Source organism: Triturus cristatus, chromosome 8 (genome assembly GCF_964204655.1).
Source record: "Triturus cristatus chromosome 8, aTriCri1.1, whole genome shotgun sequence".
NCBI classification, from domain to species: Eukaryota; Metazoa; Chordata; class Amphibia; order Caudata; family Salamandridae; genus Triturus; species Triturus cristatus.
In genome coordinates, this window is record NC_140591.1 from 864,935,077 (window position 1) to 864,960,541 (window position 25,465).

Below are 25,465 nucleotides of genomic sequence, written 5' to 3' on the forward strand. Positions count from 1 at the left end.
TCCTATGGAAAATAGGTCCTAACTATAACTACCTACTGGCGACCGAATTTCTTTTACTCTTGGTGAAGAAACCAGTCATCCCTGTATTTTACATGCTACCCAAGGTGCATAAACATCCCACAGACCCTCCAGGCAGACCCATAATTGCGGCAAATCAGAGCCTTCTAGAAAACACCTCGATTTATTTGGACTACTTTCTTTGTCTATATGTCCTTAATTTGCCCTCCTATTGCAGAGATACCATGGACTTCCTTTCTAAGATACAGGCGATTCCCTGGAAGGAGTCATATATTCTTTCCACGATTGATGTGGTTTCCCTATACACTTGTATCAAGCATAGTTTGGACTGGAGGCTTGCAAATATTATCTCAGAGACAGGCCCCACACCATACAACACTTTTATTGAAAATGCTTCATTTTTGTTTACATAACAATTGTTTTCTCTTCGAGGATAAATGGTATGAACAGTACACTGGGACTGCCATGGGAAGTTGCTTCGCTCTCAGCTACGCCTGTTTGTTTATGGGGTGGTGGGAGGTGGAGCACCTGTGGCACACTGAGAACGAAGCCTATATGAACAATCTCGTCCTGTGGACCCGCTACATAGACAATTTTCTGAGATGGGATGGTCCACAGGAGGATTTAGACAGTTTTATTGTAGGTCTGTCTGAGAACAATGTAAACCTCAAATTTACCAGTAAGACAAACACCACCAGTATTGAATTTCTTGATGTACTGGTGGAAGCCAAAGGAGAAGCACTACATACCAGTCTGCATAGGAAGCCTACCTCATGAAACAGCATATTGCATACCCATAGTCATTCCCCTGACAGCCTAAAAGGGAGTATCCCTTATGGAGAACTTCTCAGGGCAAAGCGCAACTGTAGCTCCACTGAGGCATACAATAGGGTGAAAAAGAACATGTGTGGCCGTTTCAAACTTAGAGGATACACCAGCAAAACTATCAAAATAGCTTCAGAAAAAGCTGATAAGAGGGACAGAAATAGCCTCTTGGTTCCCAAAGTAAAGGACAGTGGCAAACAGGAAGTTAGACTGATTACCACGTTCAACCATGCCTCACAAGCCATACAAAAGATAGTGCGTAAACATTGGCACCTAGTTAGAAATGATGTGGTAATAGGTAAGCTGGTCAGCCCCACACCACAATTACTTACAGGAAATGCAACTCCCTCAAAGATATGCTTGTACATAGTCACCTCTCACACAAAAGCAAGACACAGGGCACCTTGTAGAGGGAACTCCCAGGTTTTCACAAGTGTGGGCGGTGCAAGGCGTGTAGTGGTAGTACCAAAGTGAAATCATACCATCTCCAAATGGCAAAACTGGCAGAATTTACGATTTTATTAACTGTAACACAGATTTTGTTGTTTATGTTGTTACTTGTATATGTGGCCTACGGTACGTGGGAAGTACATGAGCTCAGCTTCACTGTGACTCATGACGACGTGCTCATCACGAGTACCGCGGCGCCTGCCCCCCCCCCCCCGCACCGTGGGGGAATTATTCCTGCAGCGAAGGGGTTAAGAAGCGCATTTTAGCACTTAAGCGCGAAATGGTGACATGTCTTACACTTTGGCAAAACACTGTAACCTTATGCATGGAAGTGTCACAGACATCAGTACTAAAATCTCATACTTTGGCATTGACAGGGTTCCAGCCTCAGAGTGAGTAGGAGATCGGGAACGTCATCTGTGACGACTGGAATCTGAATACATAATACAACTACAGAGCATGATCCCTGGAGGTCTCAACTATGAGGAGGACCTCCATGTGCATCTAGGCTAGGGTAGTGATGATAATTTTATACTTCATGTGCACCGTCAAATTCCCTTGACGCCGCATGTATTACATCATCAAAGATGGGCAAGCCGTGTTCCCTAGAAATTCCTCCCCCAGGGATCCTCCTACTCCCCCCTAGCACACAAGCCACTCACTTTCCTGCACCCTCCTCCAGCGGACCAAGAATACTGACCTCTTCTTTAGAAATATTAACACACCACGCCCCCAGAACGGCTGCTCTGATTACCTATACCTGCTAGTTTTTCTGTTACTATTTATTATTTTCTTGTAGAAGACCCTGGGTGGGTGTAAACCAGTATCTCTTTAGTGGGCACTTCCGTGGTTTATTATCTGGGTTGGTCCGGTCCTCCTACTACGGGGACATGGCAGGGCACCACCTGACACTACTTATGTAAGGTCACTTAACCGACACACTATAAGCGACTGCTATAACGTGCCAAGTAGAGGTCAGTCACTACACGCTGAATCAGGCACTCGCCTTCCATCTCATACTGCATAGGCTACAGTCATTGAACGCTGAGCGCGCACATTGCACATTCCCTTTTAGCACTAGCCTGAACAGCCATCTTTTTTCACCAGGACCGGGTTTTAATAAACACTCTTTATTCATGAAACATTTATTGCACTTGTTTACATTAATTATGATTTTTTGTTATGGTCTGCATGTGATAATTATGTATTTTAATCACATGTCGAGAGTCTGTTTACTGCTTAAACTCACAGGCTCCTGTTGTGCAGCTATCTTTCATGTCTATTACCACACAGGAAATGCTTTAAAAGGCCACTGCCACTTCCGAGTCATTGTATGACTTTTGACAAAGACCATGCTGTCGAAAGGCGTCAGTCAATAAATACTTGAAACCCTCTCTTTGAAATCCTGAGTGCGACTATTTCTAGCACTCTTGCAACGTAAGGACATTTGTTAATATATATATATATATATATATAGATTTATATATATATATATATAATACATATGTAGATAGATATATATATAGATATAGATAGATATATAGATATATGTTTCAAACAACACTGAGATGTTAACACACCCGTTCAATAAACATTAATAGAACAAGTCTTCTGATTTTGTTTCTTTGTAGTTTATTATTTTTCTTATGTAGTCAGAAAAAACAATGCCAACACGTGTTTCACGCTCCACTCCGCTTCTTCAGGGCTGTTATACAAACATAAAATAATACAATTAGAATCTAAAATAAGATTCTACATACAATAAAAATGTTTCAACATATTGATCCTATTTAACAACACACGTGTGAATTTAAACCACTTATTAGCTCTCTGAGTTCCTCATATGTAGAGTGACTCTTAAGAGCTACAAGAAACCCTAGATCTTAGATCTTAACCACATTTTGGAGCTTCCTGAATTCCTCATGTGTAAAGTTCCTCTTAGGGTCTAAAAAAGAATCCCACATTCTATTCATTTTCTTTATTCTTTTCTATTATATAAATTCCTGCATCTATAGTAAAACCATCTAGTTCTGCAATTTCCTATATTGTTAGCATACTGCATCATCTAATTACATCACCACTTGTATCCAAAATTACATACCTATAACTATCAAATATCTGTTCAGTAGTGCATACACCCATTCATACTCTATATCTCCTATGGGGCAAGAAATACAAATTTCAACTATTACCTTATAGTATTCCTTAGATCACGTTATATTATGTCTGTTTATCGAACCAATTCCACACCATCTTGATTATTCAATATCCTAGAAAATATATTTAAACATTCCTTGTTACTCTACAGAGTTTAAAAAACTTGTATTCCTAATACTAAGTATGAAAAAGAGTTTTTATATTGTAACTGTCCTCTCACCTTTTCAATTCAGTTTCGTCATGGTGCAGTATTTAAATGTTCGTTTTATATGTACCTTCCTGCACGATGATAATTAAACATTAGCGCCCCTTGATACGGTCTGGAGAAAAATAAGCCCATGTTGTGATCCTGAGGCTCTCTATATATCAAATAAATAGAAGCATTCCCTTCCGATTTAATCTATCTAAACACGTAGCCAATAAAGTGATTCTTTTCAGCACCGAACTTCAATTTAAAAAGAAAAGTTACGTCTACCACCACCCAGTTCTATCTCCTCAAGGTGCATGACATGTACTTTTATCGCTTGTATTTTTAAATCCCAAATCTAAGTACCCATGGTTAAACAGCTACTAGTTCCCACAGTCCAAGAGAAACAAATCTAATTCTTCTCTAATTCTTACTGCAACTCGGCTGGAAGCCTCCGTGCCTGTCTCTCGTCAGTATCTTGCGCCGGGCAGGAAACCTGTAACCCATACTGTAGAGTGTGTATATATAAAAGGTTTTAGAAAATGCTGGACTTGCAAAGCTTGTAAATTATGCATTAACAAAAATTCTTACATCACCCCATTCAGGACTTCCCCCACCATGATTTCCAAGTTCTTGACTTGCAAAACCGAATATGCTGTTTATGTGTTGGATTGCTCCTGGGGACTTAAATACATCGACAGTACGAAACTGCCAGTCCACAAAAGAGTCCTCCAACACATAAGAGCTATTATTAATTTTGATCTGAGTTATCCAGTTGCCCGCCATTTTAGGGAAGTCCACAACAATAAAATACAAGATCTAACATATTTTGTTGTGGACACCATACCGCCCTTAAGACGCGGTGGTGATAGAGAGGCCAACCGTAGAAAACTGGAAACTCAATACATCTTAGAGTTTGACAGTAAGAGTCCTAATGGCCTCAATACAACAGAGGACCTATATACATGGCTTTAAGGTTTAAGGCTGAAGAACCCCGTTTTCAGTCCAAACTGGCACCACTGTACAACAGCATAAAATTAAGAGTTTAACAACTTTTTGTACAGTCTAATATATGCAGCCAATTATCAAAATGAATTAGTGTTTAGGATTAATCCTATCTAATCACAAATGGCTGCATACTCTTTTATCCGCACACAATCCTTGTATCAACTGTACCTTTCCCAGATTTAAAAAAAAAAAAACATCACTTCACAACCATCTTAATGGTTTTTATCTTTTGCACCACAGCACTTTTTAGCACTTGTATAGTACACTTTATATGCAGCATGTCAGACGACATTATTATGATGTTTTCATTTAGCAGCATGAGACAAAAGTAATTGCGGTATTTTTAGCCTCTGTTAATCAGTTGTTTTAAATTGATACAGCAATGTGGAGATACAAGCAAATTTTATCATGATGAGATATTTGATCTGTATAAATTGTATAGTATTTCTAGCTAATGTGTCTAATGAACCAACAAGAGGATTTTTACTTAATTGTATACACAAATCCGGGAGTTGATTCACAGTTTGTATTTAAACAGATATTATTGAAGCTGATGGGTTTACATGATGGTATAAAATAGTTACATTTTGTAGAATCAAATGTACTATTTAACTTGCAGCTAATTTGATTTATAAGAAAACCGAGCAGTAGTCTGTTTTCTTTGTCGTCTCCTGCACTGGCACTTTAAAAAGGGAAAAGAATTCACGAACATGTTATGTGATCAACGGCTGCAGGGCCCGAAACGCATCATGGCAGCATTTTGCACTAAATAAATATCAACAAGCACAAAGAAACTGGAGTCCGTTTCTCTTCTTGCAAGTTCTCGAGAACAAAGGAGCTGTAAAGTTGGAAAATCGGCATATATATCGCCAGTAGGTAGTTATAGTTAGAACCTAGTTTCCATAGGAAAAGCATTTTTTGATTTACTAATAACTTTGGCGTCGTTTGACAAATCTTCCTGAAGTTCTCCCCCCAAAAAGTATATCCAGGTCAGCTCCTATCCTGAAAGTTTGGGGGTGATTCGTCAAGCGGGGCTGAGAAAAAAGGGGGTCCCAAAACACATTTTCTCCATGTTAATTTCAATAGGAAATTTTGCGACGAGCTATAGCTCGAACTGCAGAACGGAATTACCCCAAATTTGGCAGAAAGGTAGAGCTTGGTTCAGAAAGCGGCCAATTTTTAAATGGTGTAAATCGGTTCAGTAGTTTTTGAGAAATTCAAAAAATAAGAGTCAAAAAATCAATTTCCCATAGGAAACTTTGTGCAGGGCTACAGCCGAAACTACTGAACGGAATTACTCCAAATTTGGCAGAAATGTAACGCCTGGGTCAGAAAACAAACTTTTCATAAATGTTGCAAATTCGTTCCGTGGTTGCTGAGAAATTAGAAAAAGAAAAGTTTTGATAGCTGGGTGGAGCCTAAGTCGCGTGCACGAGCTTCACTGTGATTGGCTGCTAGCACTCCAAACCCGGAAGTGTTGGCAGCCATCTTGTGGCTCAGTAGAAGCGAGTCACCTGAAAATGGAGAAATAAAGGTATAAAACAAGAGAAGTGGGCAGGGTAAAAAAACCCTGACCCACTAGGTCTGGTCAGGGGGTCCCAGGAGGACCCTCAGGGCCCAAAAAATCATTTTGAAAAAAATAAAAAATCGGCAAAGTTTTGCACTGGGGTGGCGGGTTCTCGTGTTTTATTTTAATGAGGCCATTGGGTGGGCTAGGTTGCTGGGGTATTTCTTAAAAAATAATAGCAGGGGCTCGCAGGGGTTGTGGGGGTCCGCTGGGGTCCGCCCAGCCCCGGGGCTTAACTTATGTTGTGTGGGGGGTTGCACGGCCCCCCTCCTGGAGTCTTCTATGTGCTTGTACCTTTGGCATCAATCTGTATGAAATTATCCAAAAAGTTTCTCTTTTTTGATTAGCTCCTATATTGAAAGTTTGGGGGTGAATGGTGTACGAGGGGCTGAGAAAAAAGAGGGCCCTAAAATGTGTTTTCTCCATAAAATTTCCATACGAAACTTTACAGAAAACTACAGGTGAAACTGATTAACAGAATTACGCCAAATTTGGCAGGGAGGAAGGTGATGGTCCAGAAAGCACGCTTTTGTTTAAATTGTGTAAATCCGTTCAGTAGTTGTGAGAAATATCAAATGTTACAGATATCGCAGTTTGAGAATTCTGACGTGATTGGCTGAGGGGGTTACAAGCACCACCTTGCGGCTTAGTGGCTGTGAATGGTTGAAACCAGCAAATGTTGGCAGCCATTTTGTGATGTACTCCGTCAGCTCACATCTCTCCGTGTAGAAGCTATAGGGTCTGCAGTTTTACCTGTGCGAGGCAACACTGGCATCTGTGTCTGTGTCAGATATGCCTTTCACGCTGCCTCTCCTCATATCACCAGGTCGCGGGTATGCGTTTAGAAGCTTGCCGTCGGCTCGGAGCTCTATGAGTCAGTCTGTCGGCACGACCCTCTCCACTACCCAAAGACTACCCAAACATCACTGCACTGTTGTAAACTCTAAAACACTACCCCAGCACGATCCCCTACAGTACCCAAACACCAGTGCACTACTCTAAACCCTAAATCTGCCCCCAGCATGACCCCCTACCCAAACACCACTGCACTACCCTAAGCCCTAAAATACTACCCCCAGCACAACCCCCTACACTACCCAAACACCACTGTACTACCCTAGAGCATAAAACAGTAGCAGGCCGTCGGGCCAACAGGGGGCGCACACACACATCGTAATCCATGTCAGCTATCCACTCGTTGGAGAAGCACAAGTCCATGCACCACTCAGATAGGCACGTGCGACATTGTAATACAGGTTGAACGCTGGTGACGTCCGCAATGCAGAAGCTCAGCCGGTAAGTGATCCACAGCACTGCCAAAGGCAGTGCACCCAGGACGTGCAGCAGACGCGCAAGGTATAGGTGGACGTGAATGGAGTCGACCATGTGTTCGGGATGCCCTGCCATTGCGTCAGTGGCTCTGCTTGTAGCTGCACTGGCTTGCCGTGTGCCAGTCTTGTGGTTGAAATGGCACAGCTTGGTGCAATGGGTGCAGGGGAGGGTTGTGGTGGGAGTACGTGTTAAGGCCATTTCACGCATGTTAACTACGACAAAGGACTTTCGAGTGTGGGATGTGTACTCGTTGTTCTCACATCGGGCAGTGCGTAGTGTGGGAGACGGATGCAAATATTATAGTATCTGTCAGGGGAGGGCGGGCCACTTGCAAGTTCCTTCTCGGAGCAGCAGATGTGCTAGCGCAAGATAGCGCAGACAAATAACTTTTCATCCCTACAGTAACTTCTCCAGCTGCATTCATACAGGATGTGTACAAAAGCCGGTCATGGGTGTTGTGGGATGTCTGCAACCCTGGTCATCATGGATGAGATGCCCAGCATGTGGCACATGGGCGGGTTCACTGTGTGTTACGTTGCCAAACAGCTGCTCCTCCCTCCCACTATCCCCCACACTTTTGTACGGTGCACTGTTGTATCCCGTGCACTCCTACGGCACACCATTGTAATGCCTATTCGCGCATGTCCTGCGGCATTCCAACCACACTGTGACACTGCAGTTTGGAGGTGGTGCATGCCACTTTACAACATCCACTGCTGACGCCAATGTGGCGGCCACACCAGAACACAGAGACACACTTACCGCACTTCCTGAACACGGACATGTCCGAGACACCCCCTTCCCCTTGCTGGATAGGTAGACCCCTGTGCTGACCTGTGTACGCCAGACCAGCACACGCCGCTTGTACATGCAGGAGGATGCATGCATAGCTACATGTCCGGGCTCACTGCCAACGCTGAGGTGACATAGTAACGTCCGCTGACACTGTGATGTTGCAGGGCCGTGCCTATCATGCTAACACAATGACCACACAGACACACTTGCTCAGATGCGTGTTTGGGGGGCGTTGGCGGTCCTGTGGTTGTTGCAATGAGTGTTGTGGACCTCATGGGTATCCGTGTATCATGCTGATTGACTCTATGGCACCTGTGGGTGTTTCGGTGTGGCTCTTGGCTGTGTTCCCTTTCATGCTGCAGGTAGTCGCCCTGCTTAACACCAGCAGAAAGCAGGTGTAAAATCCCTAGTGCTAACGTGGCTTATTGCTGGAATTTGTTTCGCATCGCAGTTGTTGTGAAAGTTGTAATGTGGTTTTTTCGTGTACAGAAAAATAAATGAACTGGGCAGTGTATCCCGTCAAGATCCAGCACCTGACCCACTATTCCCAATTAATATAAATACAATGACATTTCTGCATTGATTTTGTGTGTACACTGTAAGTGCACCCACTACCACAGTGCAATTCAATACAGGATTTTAGTATTTAGAATAAATCGCAAAGGTGCACGTGTGTCTTTTTGTACGGGAACGCCTACTCTGCATTTCATTATCAGCACTTTAATGCAACTAAAGTTGAGATAAATCTAACACACTATTCAGAAGCTGGTGCAAACGGCAGACATCACCAGTATTCCCGTGATAACTGCCCCAAAATGTAACACCATGGTGGACACCATGAAATACCAGTAATAGGAACGAGAAAGAGTCACACAGCACTTAATTAACAACCAAAAACGTTATTGATTTTTTTTTCTAACTTTATTTTTTCGTTAACGTATTTATAAAGGATAAACTAAATTTAACAAACTGAACACAATTCAATTCAATCAGCTTTATTCGATTATAAAAATAATAATCATAAAAGCACATTAAAGATATAAACCACAATTTATACATACACCAGTTTGTAAAATTCATATAAAGACAATACACAGTGAAGACAATTTGAATTTAATACTTGATTACATCATGATTGAATTTCTACGTTTTAACACATTCTTTAAAAATATTAACTGAAACAATCAGCTGTTCTTCTCCTAATACTTCTATGAACAGGAGGGCATGGCGACATTTTTTTAAACCACTATTTTTTAAAATCGGCAGAATCCACCTTTTCCTATTACAGGAATAAAATTTTCAAAAGAACAGAACATGTATAGTCGATTGAATGGAGACATCATCACATGGGCATTTACACAACCCATTTGACTAGTCATTCTGGGCCGGGAAAGTAACAAGTCTATGAAAAATACCCAATCTCAGACGAGTCAACAGAAATCCATTGTGTTCTTTTGTTAACATCCCTAAATAAGGCTGAATTCTGTCAGCAGGGACTATTAGCTGGTGAGCTTGAATCGATATTTTTTGCAATTCCATCAATCTCCTCTTGTTTTCCAGGTAATTCAAACAGCTAGTTTTAAGATCTTTCCTCTGGACGTCTTGTAGACTAAGAGGGTCCAAATAGTATTCAGGGTGGCCGAGATTACAGACAAAGTTTTTAATATACTCCTGCCATTTAATATACAGAGCCCCATCCAGACTACCACAGTCCCTAAGTACCTGCCTATTTAGCTCCAACTGTTCCGAGGTCCAAATCCTATGCCACAAAAGTACCAGTTGAATTTTGCATATATCGGAAATGTAAGACATACCTAATTCAGTGTGGCAGATAAAAGTGGAAGTGCTATCAGAGACAATCAGTAAAAATCTTAAACATCTGGTCTCAATACTTTGTAGTGGATTAACATTCTCGTAGCCCCAAATGCCTGCCCCATAAATGGCTATGGAGATGCATTTAGCCCTGTAAATCTGTAGTAGAACCTCTGGTGCCCGTTTTCCCAGCTTCCTACTGAAATTTGAAAGTGCAGCTACAGCTTTGGAAAACAGCAACCTCCTGGTCTTGATCGCCTGGGTCCAAGTCCCCCTTTTATCAAATAGGATCCCCAGGTAAGAGAAGGTATTACAACATTCAATGTGTTTAGTTCCTAATGAGACAGGTCTACATTTCGTACTGCCTAACCCACATTTCATCACAAATGTTTTTGAAATGTTAACATTTAACCCTAGTTATATATTTAGAGAAACTACAAACTAACCTCTGCATGCCTACTGGAGCGCGCGACATGAGAACCGCGTCATCAGCATACATTAATGCAGTTATAGATCTCTTATCAACTTGTGGGAGGTCCTGGCACTCTTTCTACAAAGTACTTCCCAGCTCATTGATATATAGTATAAACATGAAGAATGCTAGGACACACCCTTGTCTCATGCCCCTTCTCATCCTAAAGTGCTTAGTGCATTCCCCTCCCACCCTGTATCGAATCCTAGAAGTTGCCCCCGCATATAGTTGTCTCAAAAATAATACTATAGAACTTTCCACCCCCAGGTTCGTTAAAATTCTCCAAAGTTCCTCATGAATTACGCAGTCAAACACTGCCGTTAAGTCTACAAACGTTAAAAACAGCCTTCCCCTTTTTGCCTTGGTTTATTTACCGACCATCATATTCAAATTTAAACCCTGGTCGATTGTGCCCATGCCCTTGCGGAAGCCAAACTGTAAATCACTAAGAATCGAATGATCTTCCGCCCAGTCTTGTAGTCTTAATAATAAGACTCTACCGATGATTTTAATTGTCGAGTCAAGTAAACATATCGGCCTGTAACAGGCTGGCTCCGACCTGTCCCCTTTTTTAAAAATGGAGACCACAGTTGATACATACCAAGAGGGTAAAAGACCAGTTGTGCTACAGGCATTTAGGACTTGAGTTAAAAGAGGACCCCACAATAGAATATTATGTTTAAAAAGCTCGACTGGAATACCATCCGGTCCAGGTGCCTTTCCTCCCTGGCTTGATTCAATGGCTATATTAACCTCACTCAGCTCAAATCTCAAGTTTTTGACCTCAGTACATTGTGTAATTACCACGGGCTCTTTGGGCCCCGACTCTACCACTGATGTGAGGCTGGAGTTGCTATATAGTTTTTTTAAATGCTCCAACCACTCTGCCTCACTAATGGCTATCTCAATAGATGCCCTGTCTCTCTCCATCAGAAAGGGCGCATTGACTGCCTTCCAGAAAGCGGAAGAGTCCTGTGACTTTGATGCTAGGTATAAATCCTGCCAGGCTTCATTTTTAAGAGTTGTTTTCCTTGATTTTAATGCTTCATTATACTCTCTATGCGGTTTCCTGACCTCTTCCACAACTCTAGGCTCTGTGTGAAGAATCTTTTTAAGTTTGGCATGGGCCTTGGAGCATTTTGCATCAAACCATCCTAATTTGGGCTTATTAGTTTTATTACATGTTCTTAATAAGTCCTGCTTAATGTAGTTTGTAATAGTCAAAAACCCATTGATAATATCTTAATGCGAGGTACATTCGTCTAAACAGACCTGCACCGCCTCGCTGCAGTTTGTAATGACCTTACCTGTGAACATACCTGGATTTAATTTGTCCCATTTTAAGGCACAACCATTTTGCCAGGATAAAGGTATGTTCCCTACAGTTGAAGATATATGGTCACTAGTGCAATCTGAATTTCTTTATGTCCATATTGAAATGCTCACTAAACACAAAACAACAAGGCGGAAGACTCCTTTCGGGACCATGAATATCAATGACACAGCCTGGAAAATAAAGCGCAAAATAAGGACGTGTGTAATGCGCATATCAAAGGAGTGAAACACAGAGAAGGAAAAAAAGCCAGAGAGAAAAAGAGAGGGAAGGAAAGAAAGAAAGGGAGTGAGAAAGGGAGAAGGGAGATGGAGAAAGAGAAGGAAAGGAAGGAAGAGAGTGAGAGAGATAGAGTGAAGAGAGGGAAGTGAGAGAGAGAGAGATACTGCCGCCCCTGCGCATCCATGACCAAATAATTACCTGCTGCCACCGGAGTGTCTACCAGTGGGCACTCCGCGTGCCCATCAATGCTCCGCGGCCCGGCAGATCTCACAGATGTCGCAGAGTCCTGAGTCATGAATGGCAGAGACCACATCAGCTTCTACGCGGCCCGGCAGATCTCACACATGTCGCTGAGTCCTGAGTCTTCAATGGCGGAGAACACATCAGCTTTTGGTGCCGCTAACGCTGTGCAACGCGAGTCAGCCTCACATGGTGGTATGCCGCTGACGGCCATACAACTTAGGGTGCGACTAACCCTGTGCAACTCAAGTCTGCGCCACGTGGTGGTAGGCCCTTGACAGACACATCAGCTTCAGGTGGCACTAACCCTGTACAACTCAAGTCCGCGCCACGTGGTTGTAGGCCCCTGACGGCCATACAGCTGAGGGTGCGACTAACCCTCTGCGCAACTTTTCATGGACTCTTTATGATTGAGACCCGTGGAGAGTACGCCATCCAGTCACCACCGGCAATAAAGGATGTGACGTTGTCGATCCATTATATTTGCGTGGTCACATGGCCTGTGACGCATGTGCCGGATGGGTGTGGTGTGTGTGCAAACCTGCCCTCAGGGAGTGGCCGTGACATGTTGACAACTAGACCACTGACCTGCACACCAACAGCGAGTACGCCTGCGACAGGTAGCTATGTGGGGGGGGGGGGGGTGAAAACATGTTTTATAAATGGATTTTCCATAGGAAACTTTAGACAAGGCTACAGGTCAAACTGCTGAGCGGAATTACGCCAAATTTGGCAGGGAGAAAGATCTTGGTCCAAAAAGCGCGCTTTCTTGCATCGAGTGAAAATATAAAAGAAATGTCTCGGGGGCAATTCAATATATCGGAGCTCTGTTTCTGCAAGATAACTCTTTCACGCTCCCTATGCCCAGCATCACCACTTCGCTATGCCGTTAGAAGCCAGCCCGATGCTCGCAGCTCTCTACCTTTGCGAGCTAGTACGCTACTGTGCTTGTAGCTCTGCGAGCTACTACGCTGCTGTTCCTTTGGGAGCGGACGGCTCGTAGTACTGCGTCTGTGAGTCGAGCGGACGGGCCGCAGTTGTCCCTCTGCGAGCCTGGGTTCGAACTGTTCATAACTCACACTACATAAGCATTGAAAAACCATTTTGTGATTCAGTCCGTCAGCTGGCATCTGTCCGAGGCATTGCTGAAAACATATCGGAGTTCTTTCTGTGAGAGATACTCCTTTCATGCTGCTTCTCCCCACATCAGCAGGTAACGCACCCTCATCCCACATTACCAACATACCCCCAACAACCTTCTTGGGCCCGGAAGTGTCCCTGTGCCGTTGGACAAACAAGAATCTTAGTCATTTATAGGTTTACATATAAAACATTTTATTTACAGAAAACAACAACAAATAAAACTGAAGGGAGTCTGGTGCTGTTGTCGCTGCCATGAAGTTGGGGTCACTGCCCTTCAGGACTCAGGACACAGTTCCACATGTGGGATTGGCTTTTGTTGAACAGGGTTAGTGGCACCACGTGTCACCGGCTTGTGTTGAACAGGGTTAGTGGCACCACGTGTCGCTGGCCTTGCATATGGAAATATGCCTCACTGATCGAAGGAAGTCTGGTGCTGTGGTCGCTGCCACAGACTTGGGGTCACTGCCATTCAGGACTCAGGAACAGTTCCACATGTGGGATCGGCTTGTGTTGAACAGGGTTAGTGGCCCCATGTGTGGCTGGCTTGTGTTGAACAGGGTTAGTGGCACCACGTGTCTAGGCTTGCGTTGAACAAGGTTAGTGGTACCATATGTCGCAGGCTTGTGTTGAACAGGGTTAGCGGCACCAAGTGTTGTGGCTTGTGTTGAACAGGGTTAGTGGCACCACGTGTCCAAAATTCGAATTGCGAGCTCTGCTGCCTGCAGTGTAGACTGCTAATGAGTGTTCGTTTGCACTTGAAAATGAATTTGGTGATTGTACTAAAGCTATAACTGATATAAACAATGTTCTTGAAGAAAGGATACTTAAAGGATATTATGTAGATTTTAGGCCTGTGATAGTTACTTGCCTAGTGGACTCTGTAATTAATGAATCAATACTTAATTTTATTAGTGAGCCCTACTGACCGCAGTGTAGGCGTATCATGAAAAGATTAAATAAGTATAGAATACACTGACAAAGTGTTGTATTTTCTGAGTAGAATCTTCTTGTTAGAAATTAGCATTTAAAATTCGAATTGCGAGCTCTGCTGCCTGCAGTGTAGACGGCTATTGAGTGTTCTTTTGCACTTGAAGATGAATTTGGTCATTGTACTAAACTATAACTGATATAAAAAAAAGTCCTTGAAGCAAGGATACTAAAAGGATATTATGTAGGGTTTAGGACTATGATAGTTACTTGCCTACTGGACTCTGTAGTTAATGATTTAAGAAATAATTTTAATTGTGAGCCCTGATGACCGCAGTGTAGACCAGAGGTAGCGGTCAGCAAGGGCCCATAGCCACGTGGCGTTGAGTTGAGGTACACAGTTAGTGGCACCAGAAGCATTGAGACTGTATGACCCTGTGATGGGCCGCACTGGGAGCAATGTGTCTTGCCTACTGGACTGCGTCATGTGCAGTCGGGACTCTATGTGAATTGTGAGGCCTGCTGACCGTAGTGTAGGCCAGAGGTAGTGGTGAGCAAGGGCCCACAGCCAGGTGCATAGGGTGGTGGCCCCACCGGCCTGCGTAGTTCAGGTTCAGTGGCACCACGTGTCGCCGGCCTTCCATATGCAAATACCCCTCACTAATCGAAGGGAATCTGGTGCTGTGGTCGCTGCCATGGACTTGGGGTCACTGCCATTCAGGACTTAGGACACAGTTTCTCATGTGGGATCGGCTTGTGTTGAACAGGATTAGTGGCAGCATTTGTCGCCCGCCTTCCATATGCAAATATGCCTCACTAATCGAAGGGAGTCTGCTGCTGTGATTCTCTTACGAAGTTGGGGTCACTGCCATTCAGGACTCAGAACACAGTTACACATGTGGTATCGGCTTGTGTTGAACAGGGTTAGTGGCACCACGTGTCGCCGGTCTTCCACAGTGTAAGCCGGAGGCAGCGGTCAGCAAAGGCCCACAGCCACATGCCGTTGACTTGAGCTGCACAGATTGGGAGAATTTGGTCTTGTTAACCCATTATAGTCTCTTACACAATTTGCATCGCTACTAATCTTGAATTGTGAACCGTGCTAACCCCAGTGTAGGCCGGAAGCAGCGATCAGGATGGGTGCACAGCCATGTGGCGTTGAGTTGAGCTGCACAGTTAGTGGCACCTGAAGCACTCAGCGTGTATGCACCCTGTGATGATACGCGGTCCCGGTGGGCCGCACTGGGAGCAATGTCTTTTGTCTAATGAATTCTGCCTTAATAAGGCCACGTGGCGATGACTTAGGGTGCAGTGAGTTAGTGGTACCTTTGGCGCTGAGCGTGTACGATCATGCGTGGTCCGGGCGGGCCGCAGTGGCACCAATGTGTCTTGCCTACTGGACTGCGTCATCTGCAATCACAACTGCATCTGAATTGTGAGCCATGATGTCCGCAGTGTAAATTAGGGTGTGATGAGGTGCATCAGATTTTTACGTGGATGATATCATCAGTGATGTCATTTGAGATGTCATCAGTGATGTCATCAGTGATGTCACTGACCATGTCATGAATGATGTAATATGTGACATCATCAGCAGTGCATTGTGGTAGCGCGAGTTATAGTTAGCTCAACTAACTGTAACAGGGGAATTTCTATGGATTTGTATGAGTGAAATGTCCAACTAACTATAATGTCTCTGAAACCTATGTTTTTTTCAGTGCATTTCTAAGGTTTTTTAAATGCTAATTTCTAACTATAACGTGCCTGAAACCTATGTTTTTTCAGTGAATATATATATGTATATATATATTCACTGAAAAAACCATAGGTTTCAGGGGTGTTATAGTTAGCTGGACATTTCACTCGTACAACCATTGAAATTCCTCCATTATAGTTAGTTCTACTAACTATAACTCGCACGCCCGCAATCCACTGCTGATGACGTCACATATTACATCTACTGGATGATGTCATCAGTGATGTCATTTGAGATGTCATCAGTGATGTCACTGACCATGTCATGAATGATATAATATGTGACATCATCAGCAGTGGATTGCGGGTGCGCAATAACGGAGGAATTTCAATGGTTTTGTACAAGTGAAATGTCCAGCTAACTATAACACCCCTGAAACCTATGGTTTTTTCAGTGAATTTCTAAGGTTTTTTAAATGCTAATTCCTAACTATAACATGTCTGAAACCTATGGTTTTCTTCAGTGAATTACAAAGGTTTTTTAAATCCTTATTCCTAACTATAACATGTATGAAACCTATAGTTTTTTCAGTGAATTTCTTTCTTTTTTTATACTGATTTTCTACATTTTTCAAACTATTTATTTGTACATATTTTATTTTTAAAATTACATTATATATTTTTAATATAAATGGGAAAAAAATGTAAATATTGAAATTATTTTTTTAAATTTTATATATTTTTTAAATATCTTTATATTATTTTCTTTATTGTTATTTTTCTTCAATTTTGTTTTTGGGAGTCGAGCACCCAAAGCGTACCTTTCTCGATCGTTGCATGGAACCTAGCTGCCATTTTAGGATTGTTTTGCAGGATCCGCGTAGGATGTGCGATGGGTGCGTATTTTTGTGCGTGATCGTTATGCGACCGGTACGCGACTACAGGCGCATACACGACACACACGTATTACTTTACGCGACGCTTGCACGTGACGTCATATACGTGTTCAACGCGTTAGGAGTCGCGCACCCAGCGCGAGCACACCAGGGGGCCACGCTGAGCGCCGCGCTGGGTGCGCGACTCCTAATTTGCCTCTAAAAAAAAAACAGCACCTATCACTAATTTCTATTCTCCCCGGGGGACCCCATCCCCCGGGGCCTATATACAACGTTGGGGACTGTGGGGGGAGCCCCAATGCCCCCACAGTCCCAGCCAGCTCCCCATGTCCTTTGGGAGCCAGCATTGCTTTTCCACACGGGGAGCTGCTAACATGCAGCTCCCCGTGTGGAAAAGCAATATGGTTTGCATTTTGAAAGAGAGCAGATTTCCCTGCTCTCTCTTTCAAAATCCAAACGAAGTTTGGTATGACAGGGCGGGAGCCTCGGCTCCCGCCCTGCCATAGCAAACAGCAGTGTCCCGGGGTGGGCACACCGAGACACTGCAGGAGCCAGCCCTGGGGGGTGGCGGTCCCCAGGGCCATCGACGGCTCCAGGAGGGGGGCCATGCGGCCCCCTCCCACAATATAAAAAGCCCCGGGGTGTTGGGCCCCCTCCCACAATATAAAAAGCCCTGGGGTGTTGGTCCCCGGGGCTTGGGGGGACTTTGAACCCCCCACCCATTTATTTTGATGCCCCGGGGGGTGGTGGACCCCGGGCTGGTGGTCCCCGGGGCCCCCCATCAAATTTTATGTGTTTTGCCCCTGGGATTGGATCCCCGGGGCTAATTTTTAAAGAAGCATGGGAGCCCACGCTTTTTTTTTTGTTTTTACGGAAGGATCCGTGCACCCAGCGCTCATTTTGCAGTTTTTTCTCCCAAACACATTTGAGCCCTGGGGGTCCTTGTGGGACCCCCTAAGCAGGTCTAGAAGGTCAGGGTATTTCTACCCTGCCCCCTTTATACGTTTTGCGCACTTCATCCACTGATTTCTTAAGCCTCGCTTCTACCGAGGCACAAAATGGCTGCCAACACTTCCTGGTTTGGAGTGTTTACAGCCAGTTGACAGTCAATTAGCATGCAGCTCATGATCGGGAGGGTGAGCGCCGGGTGCGCATAGGGTGCAAGGATCCTCCAAGGCCATAGATATATCTATGATTTTACTTTTGATTTTCTCAGCAACTACTGAACGGATTTACACCATTTAACCAAAAGGCACGAGTGTGAACCAAGGGCTACCTCTTTGCCAAATTTGGTGTAATTCCGTTCAGCAGTTCGAGCTGCAGCTGCGATTAACGGTTCCTATGGAAAACTGCATGGGGAAAACACGTTTTGGGACCCCCCTTTTTTCTCAGCCCTTGCTTGACGAATCACCCTGAGACTTTCAGGATAGGAGCAGACCGGAGTGCCCCACCAGTTTTGAAACTTTCGCGAAGATTCGTCAACCGGCGCCAAAGGTATTCCACATAGAATGTTGCGATTTCCTATGGATAATAGGTCCTAACTATAAGTACCTACTGGCGACCGCCAGTAGGTCATATATATATATAATATATTATAAAAAAAAATTCTCTGAAAAAACTAAGGTTACAGGGACATTATAGTTAGGTATTAGCACTTAAAACCCTAAGAAATTCCCTGGAAAAAACCTAAGTAGAGAGACGTTATAGTTAGGCTAATTATGATTACATCATCCAGACACTGTAATTTTTTTAAAGGTTTACAGATGTTAAATGTATACACCAAGATGTATTGGTGAATCCGTGGATGTATGAGTGCCCGTATGGATGATTCAGTGGGTGCGTGACTGACTGTATAGGTGAGAAATTAGGTGTCCCAGTGAATATATGGGTGAATACCTAGGTGGTATGAATGTCTGTATCAGTCTGTCAGTTGGTGTCTAAGTGGCTGTATGGGTTACTGAGTGGGTACAAGAGAGGCTGTGTGGGTGATTGATTGGCTGTCTGAGTACCTGTATGGCTGTATGAGTGTCTGTGTGGATGGGTAAGGGGGTGGGTGACTTCCTGCATGGATGAATGGGTTAGTGAGAGTGTGTGAGAAGCTGTATGGGTGAGTGAGTGTGTGTACGGCTGTGTTGGTGAGTGAGTGCATGTGTCAGTGGCATATGGGTAGTTAGCCATTTTTGGCCCCGGGGACCCCTTCCTCTGGTGCCTGTCCTTTTTTATTATTTCTTTTTATTTATTTTTTAAGAGGGGGCTGTGTGGCCCATTTCCCTGGCCATTTTTGCCCCCGAGACCAACCCCATTGTTTAATATTTTAAAACATGGGAGGTGGCCGTGTGGCCCCCTTGCCGAGCCGATTTCAGCCCCGGAGTCCCCATCCCCCAGTGCCCAGCATGTAGTGTGGGTGTCATGGTCCCAACCCAGGGCACCCACATTTTCCATGTTGGGCAGTCTCCCCGCCTCCTGCAGGAGCGGGCATTACTTTGCGATCAAAGAGCTGTTCCCCGGGTACCAAAGCAATGTGCGTTTTCTTGCTCGCTTCACAGCGAGCAGGGAAACGGACATGCTCCACTTTCAACGAGCAAGAGCATTTTCTTTTTTCATTTGTTGAAATTGGAGCACTGTTTGCTATGGCATGGTGGGAGCAGTGCTCCTGCCAATCCATAGCAAACTGCAATGTCCCGGGGTGGGCACGCCGGGACATTGCTGGAGCCTGCCCTGGGGTGGTGGTGGTCCCCAGAGCCATCTACAGCTCCACGAGGGGGGCCACGTGGCCCCCCTCCAATATTAATGATGCCGATAACTGGGGTAGTGGTCCCCAGGGCTGCGTGGGGGGGCTGGAGCCCCCACGCATTATTATTTGATATAGCCCAGGGAGGTGGCCTCCAGGGGCTGTGGGGGGCCACATTGCCCCCCTATTTATCTGAACTGGCCCCGGGGAGGTGGTGTACCGGTGTCTGCGTCCACACACATTGTTACCTAATATAGCTCTGGGGTGGTGGCAGTCCACGGGGCTGCAAGGGCACCTTCATCATTATTTCCATAATGCTCCCAGGACCCGACCCACCCAGAACCTAATTAAACAAAGCGCTGGAGCCCGTGCTTCATTTTATTTTCATTATCGGCAGGAGGTGCAAATCCAGCATTTTATGAATCTCTCTTTAAAAAAATACTTTTTTGGCCCTGGGGGTTCCCTGTAGGATCTCAACAAGAGGCCTAGGGGGTAAGGGTGTTTCTACCCTGCCCCCTTTTCTTTTAAAAAAAATATTTTTTCTTGTGACTCCGTTCAACCAAGTCACAAGATGGTTGCTAACACTTCCTGGTTTGAAGTGTAGGCATCCAATCAGATTGCAGGCACTAGATCGGGAGGGGTCGCAAATCCACCGCAGCCTCAGTTGTAAATCTGTGAAACCTTAAAATTTCCAAGCAACTACTGAACGGATTTTCACCATTTGACAAAAAGGTTGCATTCTGGACCAAGAGCTTCCTTTCTGCTACATTTGGTGTATTTCCGTTCAGCAGTTCGGGCTGTAGCCCTGTCTAAAATTTTCTATGGAACTAAACATGGAGAAAAAGCGTTTTGGGACCCCCCTTTTTCTCGGCCCGCACTAGGCAAATCACCCTGACAGCAGCAGATGTGACTGGCGCCTTAGTTTTGAAAACTTCGCAAGGATTTGTCAAACGGAACCAAAGTTATTGGCAAATGAAAAAACGCCTTTCCAATGGAAACTAGTTCCTAACTATAGCTACCTATTGACGACTGCCAGTAGATAATATTGACATAGTTATATAAGTGTATGTGTGTAAAAAAAACACCTAAAACACTTAAAATGTAAAACCATTATTACTTTCATATACTTATCTTTAAAACTTTTACAAAAAATATGCCTTTTCCATTCACGACTTTACAACAAAATTTGTTGTAATGGCATGCATGGTAAAGGTATATTTGCTGTACAATCCTGTGTGGTAGTGTTGCCTGCGTGGTTAGGCCTGCATGGTAAAGGCTTGTGGGGTTCTGGTTTCGTGGTAAAGTCTGTTTGCGGCTCTAGCAAGATCGCAAAAGGGGGTGAGCCATGTTTTAAAGCAAGTGAGGAAAAGAACAGCTCTTATGGGAGATCGCCAAATCAGAATTCTAGAGATGTTAGAGCCATTCCATCTAGGATGACCTGAAGAACACAGTAGACCGCAACGGGGTTGCTGTGCTTCTCCTCTTGGACCTCTCGGCTGCCTTTGACACGATTGACCATGACACTCTGAAACAAGAACTCTATGAAGCCGGCATAGAGGGGACTGCTCTAGACTGGATCGCGCCCTATCTTCGAAACAGAACTAATGTCATCCATACTCCACCTTTCTCATCCAAACCATACTCCACAAAAGCAGGGGTCCCTCGAGGTTTTATCATCTCGCCCATGCTTTTCAACATCTACATGAAGTCATTACCGGTACTGATCAATCAATTTCACCTCACGTGCTATAACTATGCTGATGACACAGAAATACTCCTTCAACTGGAATGCCCCAAAGACATTGGAAACTCCACAATTGTCAGTTGTCTCAGAGCCGTGGATCAGTGGATGACTTGGTGCCCCCTCAAATTGAATGCTTCCAAAACAGAAATGCTCACATGTGGCGATTGGAAACATTATGACCCGCTTGCTGCCTGGCCTGATGAACTGGGATCACCGCCTAAAGTATCGACGGAAGTAAGAAACCTCGGATTGACCATGGACTCCGAGCTATTGATGAATGCCCAAGTGAGCAAACTAGCAAGATCAAGCTTTGTCACTATAAAAACGCTGCAACAAATTTTCCCTCATTTGGGATTGCCACACAAGGTCCAAGCTACCATCTCCCTTGTTCTGTCCAAACTCGATTACGCCAATAGCCTCTACCATGGATCACCTTTAAGGACCATGAAAAGACTAGAACGGATTCAGAACTCGGCTGCCAGGCTACTCTTACATATCAAACCGCGAGACCACATTGCACCTGCCTTTAAAGCCCTGCATTGGTTACCGGTTGCCAGAAGATCCACGTTCAAGCTGCTTTGTATCAGACACCCACAACGCAATACATGGAATGGGAGCACTCTTCATCAGGAATAAAATCACCAAACACATTCAACAAAGGAACCTCCGCTCTAATATAGCACCTCGCCTCAAAATCCCAAGATACAAGAAAAAAACGTGTGGCACATCCTTCTCTGTTCAAGCAGCCAAACTATGGAACTCTTAACCCCAACATAAGATTCACTCACAGCTACCTTATCTTCAGAAAACTGCTCAAGAATTGGCACTTCCCCACATAAGCACCATGCACAGTCAGAAATTTACAGCATATCCCACTGTACATAATCATTTATTTTTACTATAGATATGTACCTATCTTTGTGTATTGCTTTGCATAAACATGTAGAACAATTATGTTAAAAAAATAAAAAATAAAAAAGTACAATAACACTTGAAAACCGGAGTTTATCTGGTGCATCTTTGGTCTACATGTACTTCTTCCATTGTGTATCTATGTACCTTCCATGTACTTGGATCTGTGTGTTTGTTACTTTTCACCTGAAAAGCATATCCAATGCACTACCCTATTTTTTCATCCTGTACCTCTATCAATATATTTAATCTAGATATACCTACCTCCTTTTTGCATCTATATACTTTCAATGTACTTATGGACCTATATATTTATCACTTTCTTCTAATTCAGCATATCCAATACACTACCCTATTTCTCACCTTATACTTCTCTCAATATATCTTCTAACCCAACTTTCTGACTCATCTCAAACTTCTTTCTACAACTCTTTCCAATGCACTACCCTATTTCTCACCCTATACATCTATCAATATATCCTCTACATCCACTCTCTAATTTATACCAAACCCCATACCACTACTATGATCCCCAAAATAGCCCATTCTAGACTCTCCCTTACTCTACCCCTCCATGCATCATCTGACACCTTTTTCACTATTCCGATCCCCAAAACAAATCTTTCTAAACTCTTCCCTCTGACTCTTCCCCTTCACAAACCCTTTTTACTCTTCCAAAAACCTCCTCCTACTCCAATGACTGCCCAAAAAAAAAAAAGAAATCCTTCACTCCTATCCTTCCACTATCCTTTTCAATCAAAATAACAGACTAACATGTTCACTTCTCAAATTTCATATTCCACTATACTAATTCACTACTAATCCTTTATGGGTCCCAGAGTAGCATGCTACTCGCCAAAAAAGCGCTTCAACACCTCATCAGAGGTAAGCAAGCATTATCTAAATGCAAACCTTTTTCCCTCTTCTATCCCTCCGCTACCTTTCTGTATCCAACTGAATAACACATCCACCACTCAAACTACTTTCACATTTCACTATGCTCATTTTCAACACTAATCCTTCATGGGTTCCGGAGTAGCGTGCTACTCGCCAATAAAGCACTTCAACACCCCATCAGGGTTACAAGTGCTATATAAATGCTAACCTTTTCCCTTTTCTACCCCTCCCCAACCCTTCTCCTTCCAAATAACTGACTAACATATCCACCACTCAAATTACTTTCATATTTCACTATACTAATTCAACAATAATCCTTATAGGTTCCAGAGTAGCGTGCTACTCACCAAAAAAAGCGCTTCAAACCCCATCAGGGATAGCAAGCGCTATATAAATACAAACCTCTTTCTCTCTTCTATCCTGCCGCTATCCTTCTCTATCCAAATAACTGAATAACAAATTCACCACTCAAATTACTTCATATTTCACTATGCTCATTTTAAACACTAATCCTTTATGGGTCCCGGAGTAGCGTGCTACTCGCCGAAAAAGCGCTTTGACGCCTCGTCAGGGATAGTAAGTGCTATATAAATGCAATTACAATACAATACAATTACAATACTTGGAACTCCACCAGTAGTGACTCGGAAGCCCTGATCCTCTTTGAACCCCACCCAATATAAATGAGAGAGAATGAGATGGCAGATTGAGAATAACTCTAGCTAAACACTAGCGTTGACCAGTATCTCTTCTTTCTCTCAGGTAGGAATTGAGTGCGGAAGACAAGCATTCAAACTATACATCAGAGATGACCAGTGCTTCTTCTTTCTTTAGGGAAAGATCTGGAGGTGTCAACTAATATTTAGCAAATGGTCAACTCATGGATAATGTCTTCCTCACTAGAAAAGTAATGGACCTATAACTAATTGGACTGAGTGTCATCGGAATAGTAAGGAATATTCACAGTACATTAGAGAAAGACATTTAGGTATCAAAGACACAGAACAAAAGAAGCTGAGAGATATTGTATGCATTGTCTCTATTACAAATAATGCAGGAAATAAGATGCTGTGAATAAATAGAGGTATTTTGTTGCCTTTATTCTTGGAACCCATTGTTCAATCATTTTAAAGTCACATTTTTATACTCATCTACCAAACACTGTCCAAGGTTTCAGAATTGGTTTAGAATGGATCTCTTTCAAATGTAATTTTCTGGCTGTAGCTCAAACTGTTAAATCTCACTTGTAGTTTTGGCAGGGACAATATGCAAGTTCAGAAGAAAAGGTGCAAACTTCCCTTACCCACCACGTATGCCCAACAGCATCAAAGCAAAACTGGTATAATGGGGGAAGAGGGGAAATAATGGATGAGATATACAAGCTGTCCCATGACGTGCCCAGTAAAGAGGATAAGGTTCAATTCAGTCACATGTATTCCTTGTACATACAGAGCAGAAAATGCTTGTTAGTGTGTGTGCTAATTTAACCTCATCGATGCTCAGGACGGCTCCCGGCCGTCATGAGTCACGATAGTCGTGTGCTCATGACGGCCGACAGCCGTCCGACCGTTGCCGCTCTGCCCACGCGCGGGTATTTCCCCGCCTGTGCGGGCGAATTAATTGGTGGGCGGAGTTCGGACGGCTCCCGGCCATCATGAGCACATGCCCACCGTGATTTATGATGGCCGGGAGCCATCCTGGATACCTGAGCGCCACGCCCAGCCCCGCCCCCCCCCCCCCCCCCCTCGCACTGCTGCGGAACTTGCCACACGGCGAACGGGTTAAAGTAGTATTAACAATTCACTTTGAAAGTATGTTTTGTAACTGCCTTGCTACCTGCTTAACCCCACTTTTCCACTTATAGCTCAATCACAGTATATATGGGAACAGTGTTACATCAACAATAGAATGTAGCAGTGAGTAAAGTATAGCCCAAAATGGTATGTATCCATAAGCATAAATGACTGGAAGGATTCTCTTAAATTAAAATAAAAAGTATACAAAAACAAATATACAGGCTGTTGGATACATCTATTTAACTTCAGGAGACACTAATGCACTGTTTTTATGTTACAGTTTCCTCGGACTATAGAGACAGAAAA

At 43.8% G+C, this 25,465-nt stretch overlaps 1 protein-coding gene across 3 annotated transcripts in view; it reads right to left on the minus strand.

Moving 5' to 3' along the window:
* Positions 1-2,897: 2,897 nt before the first annotated feature.
* Positions 2,898-25,465, minus strand: part of LOC146805190 (uncharacterized) — a 304,320-nt gene continuing 281,752 nt past the window's right edge. Inside the window, exons 5-7 of one of the 3 annotated variants that reach the window (XM_085622380.1) lie at positions 4,072-4,145; positions 3,486-3,563; positions 2,909-2,998 (exon numbers count right to left, since the gene is read on the minus strand). In XM_085622380.1, the coding sequence (XP_085478506.1) occupies positions 3,524-3,563; positions 4,072-4,145 (114 nt within the window). In that variant the 3' untranslated portion in view covers positions 2,909-2,998; positions 3,486-3,523. Of the gene's footprint in view, positions 2,999-3,485; positions 3,564-4,071; positions 4,146-25,465 lie in introns of all 3 variants that reach the window. The other 2 variants (XR_014967806.1, XR_014967803.1) reach the window with 2 other exon arrangements.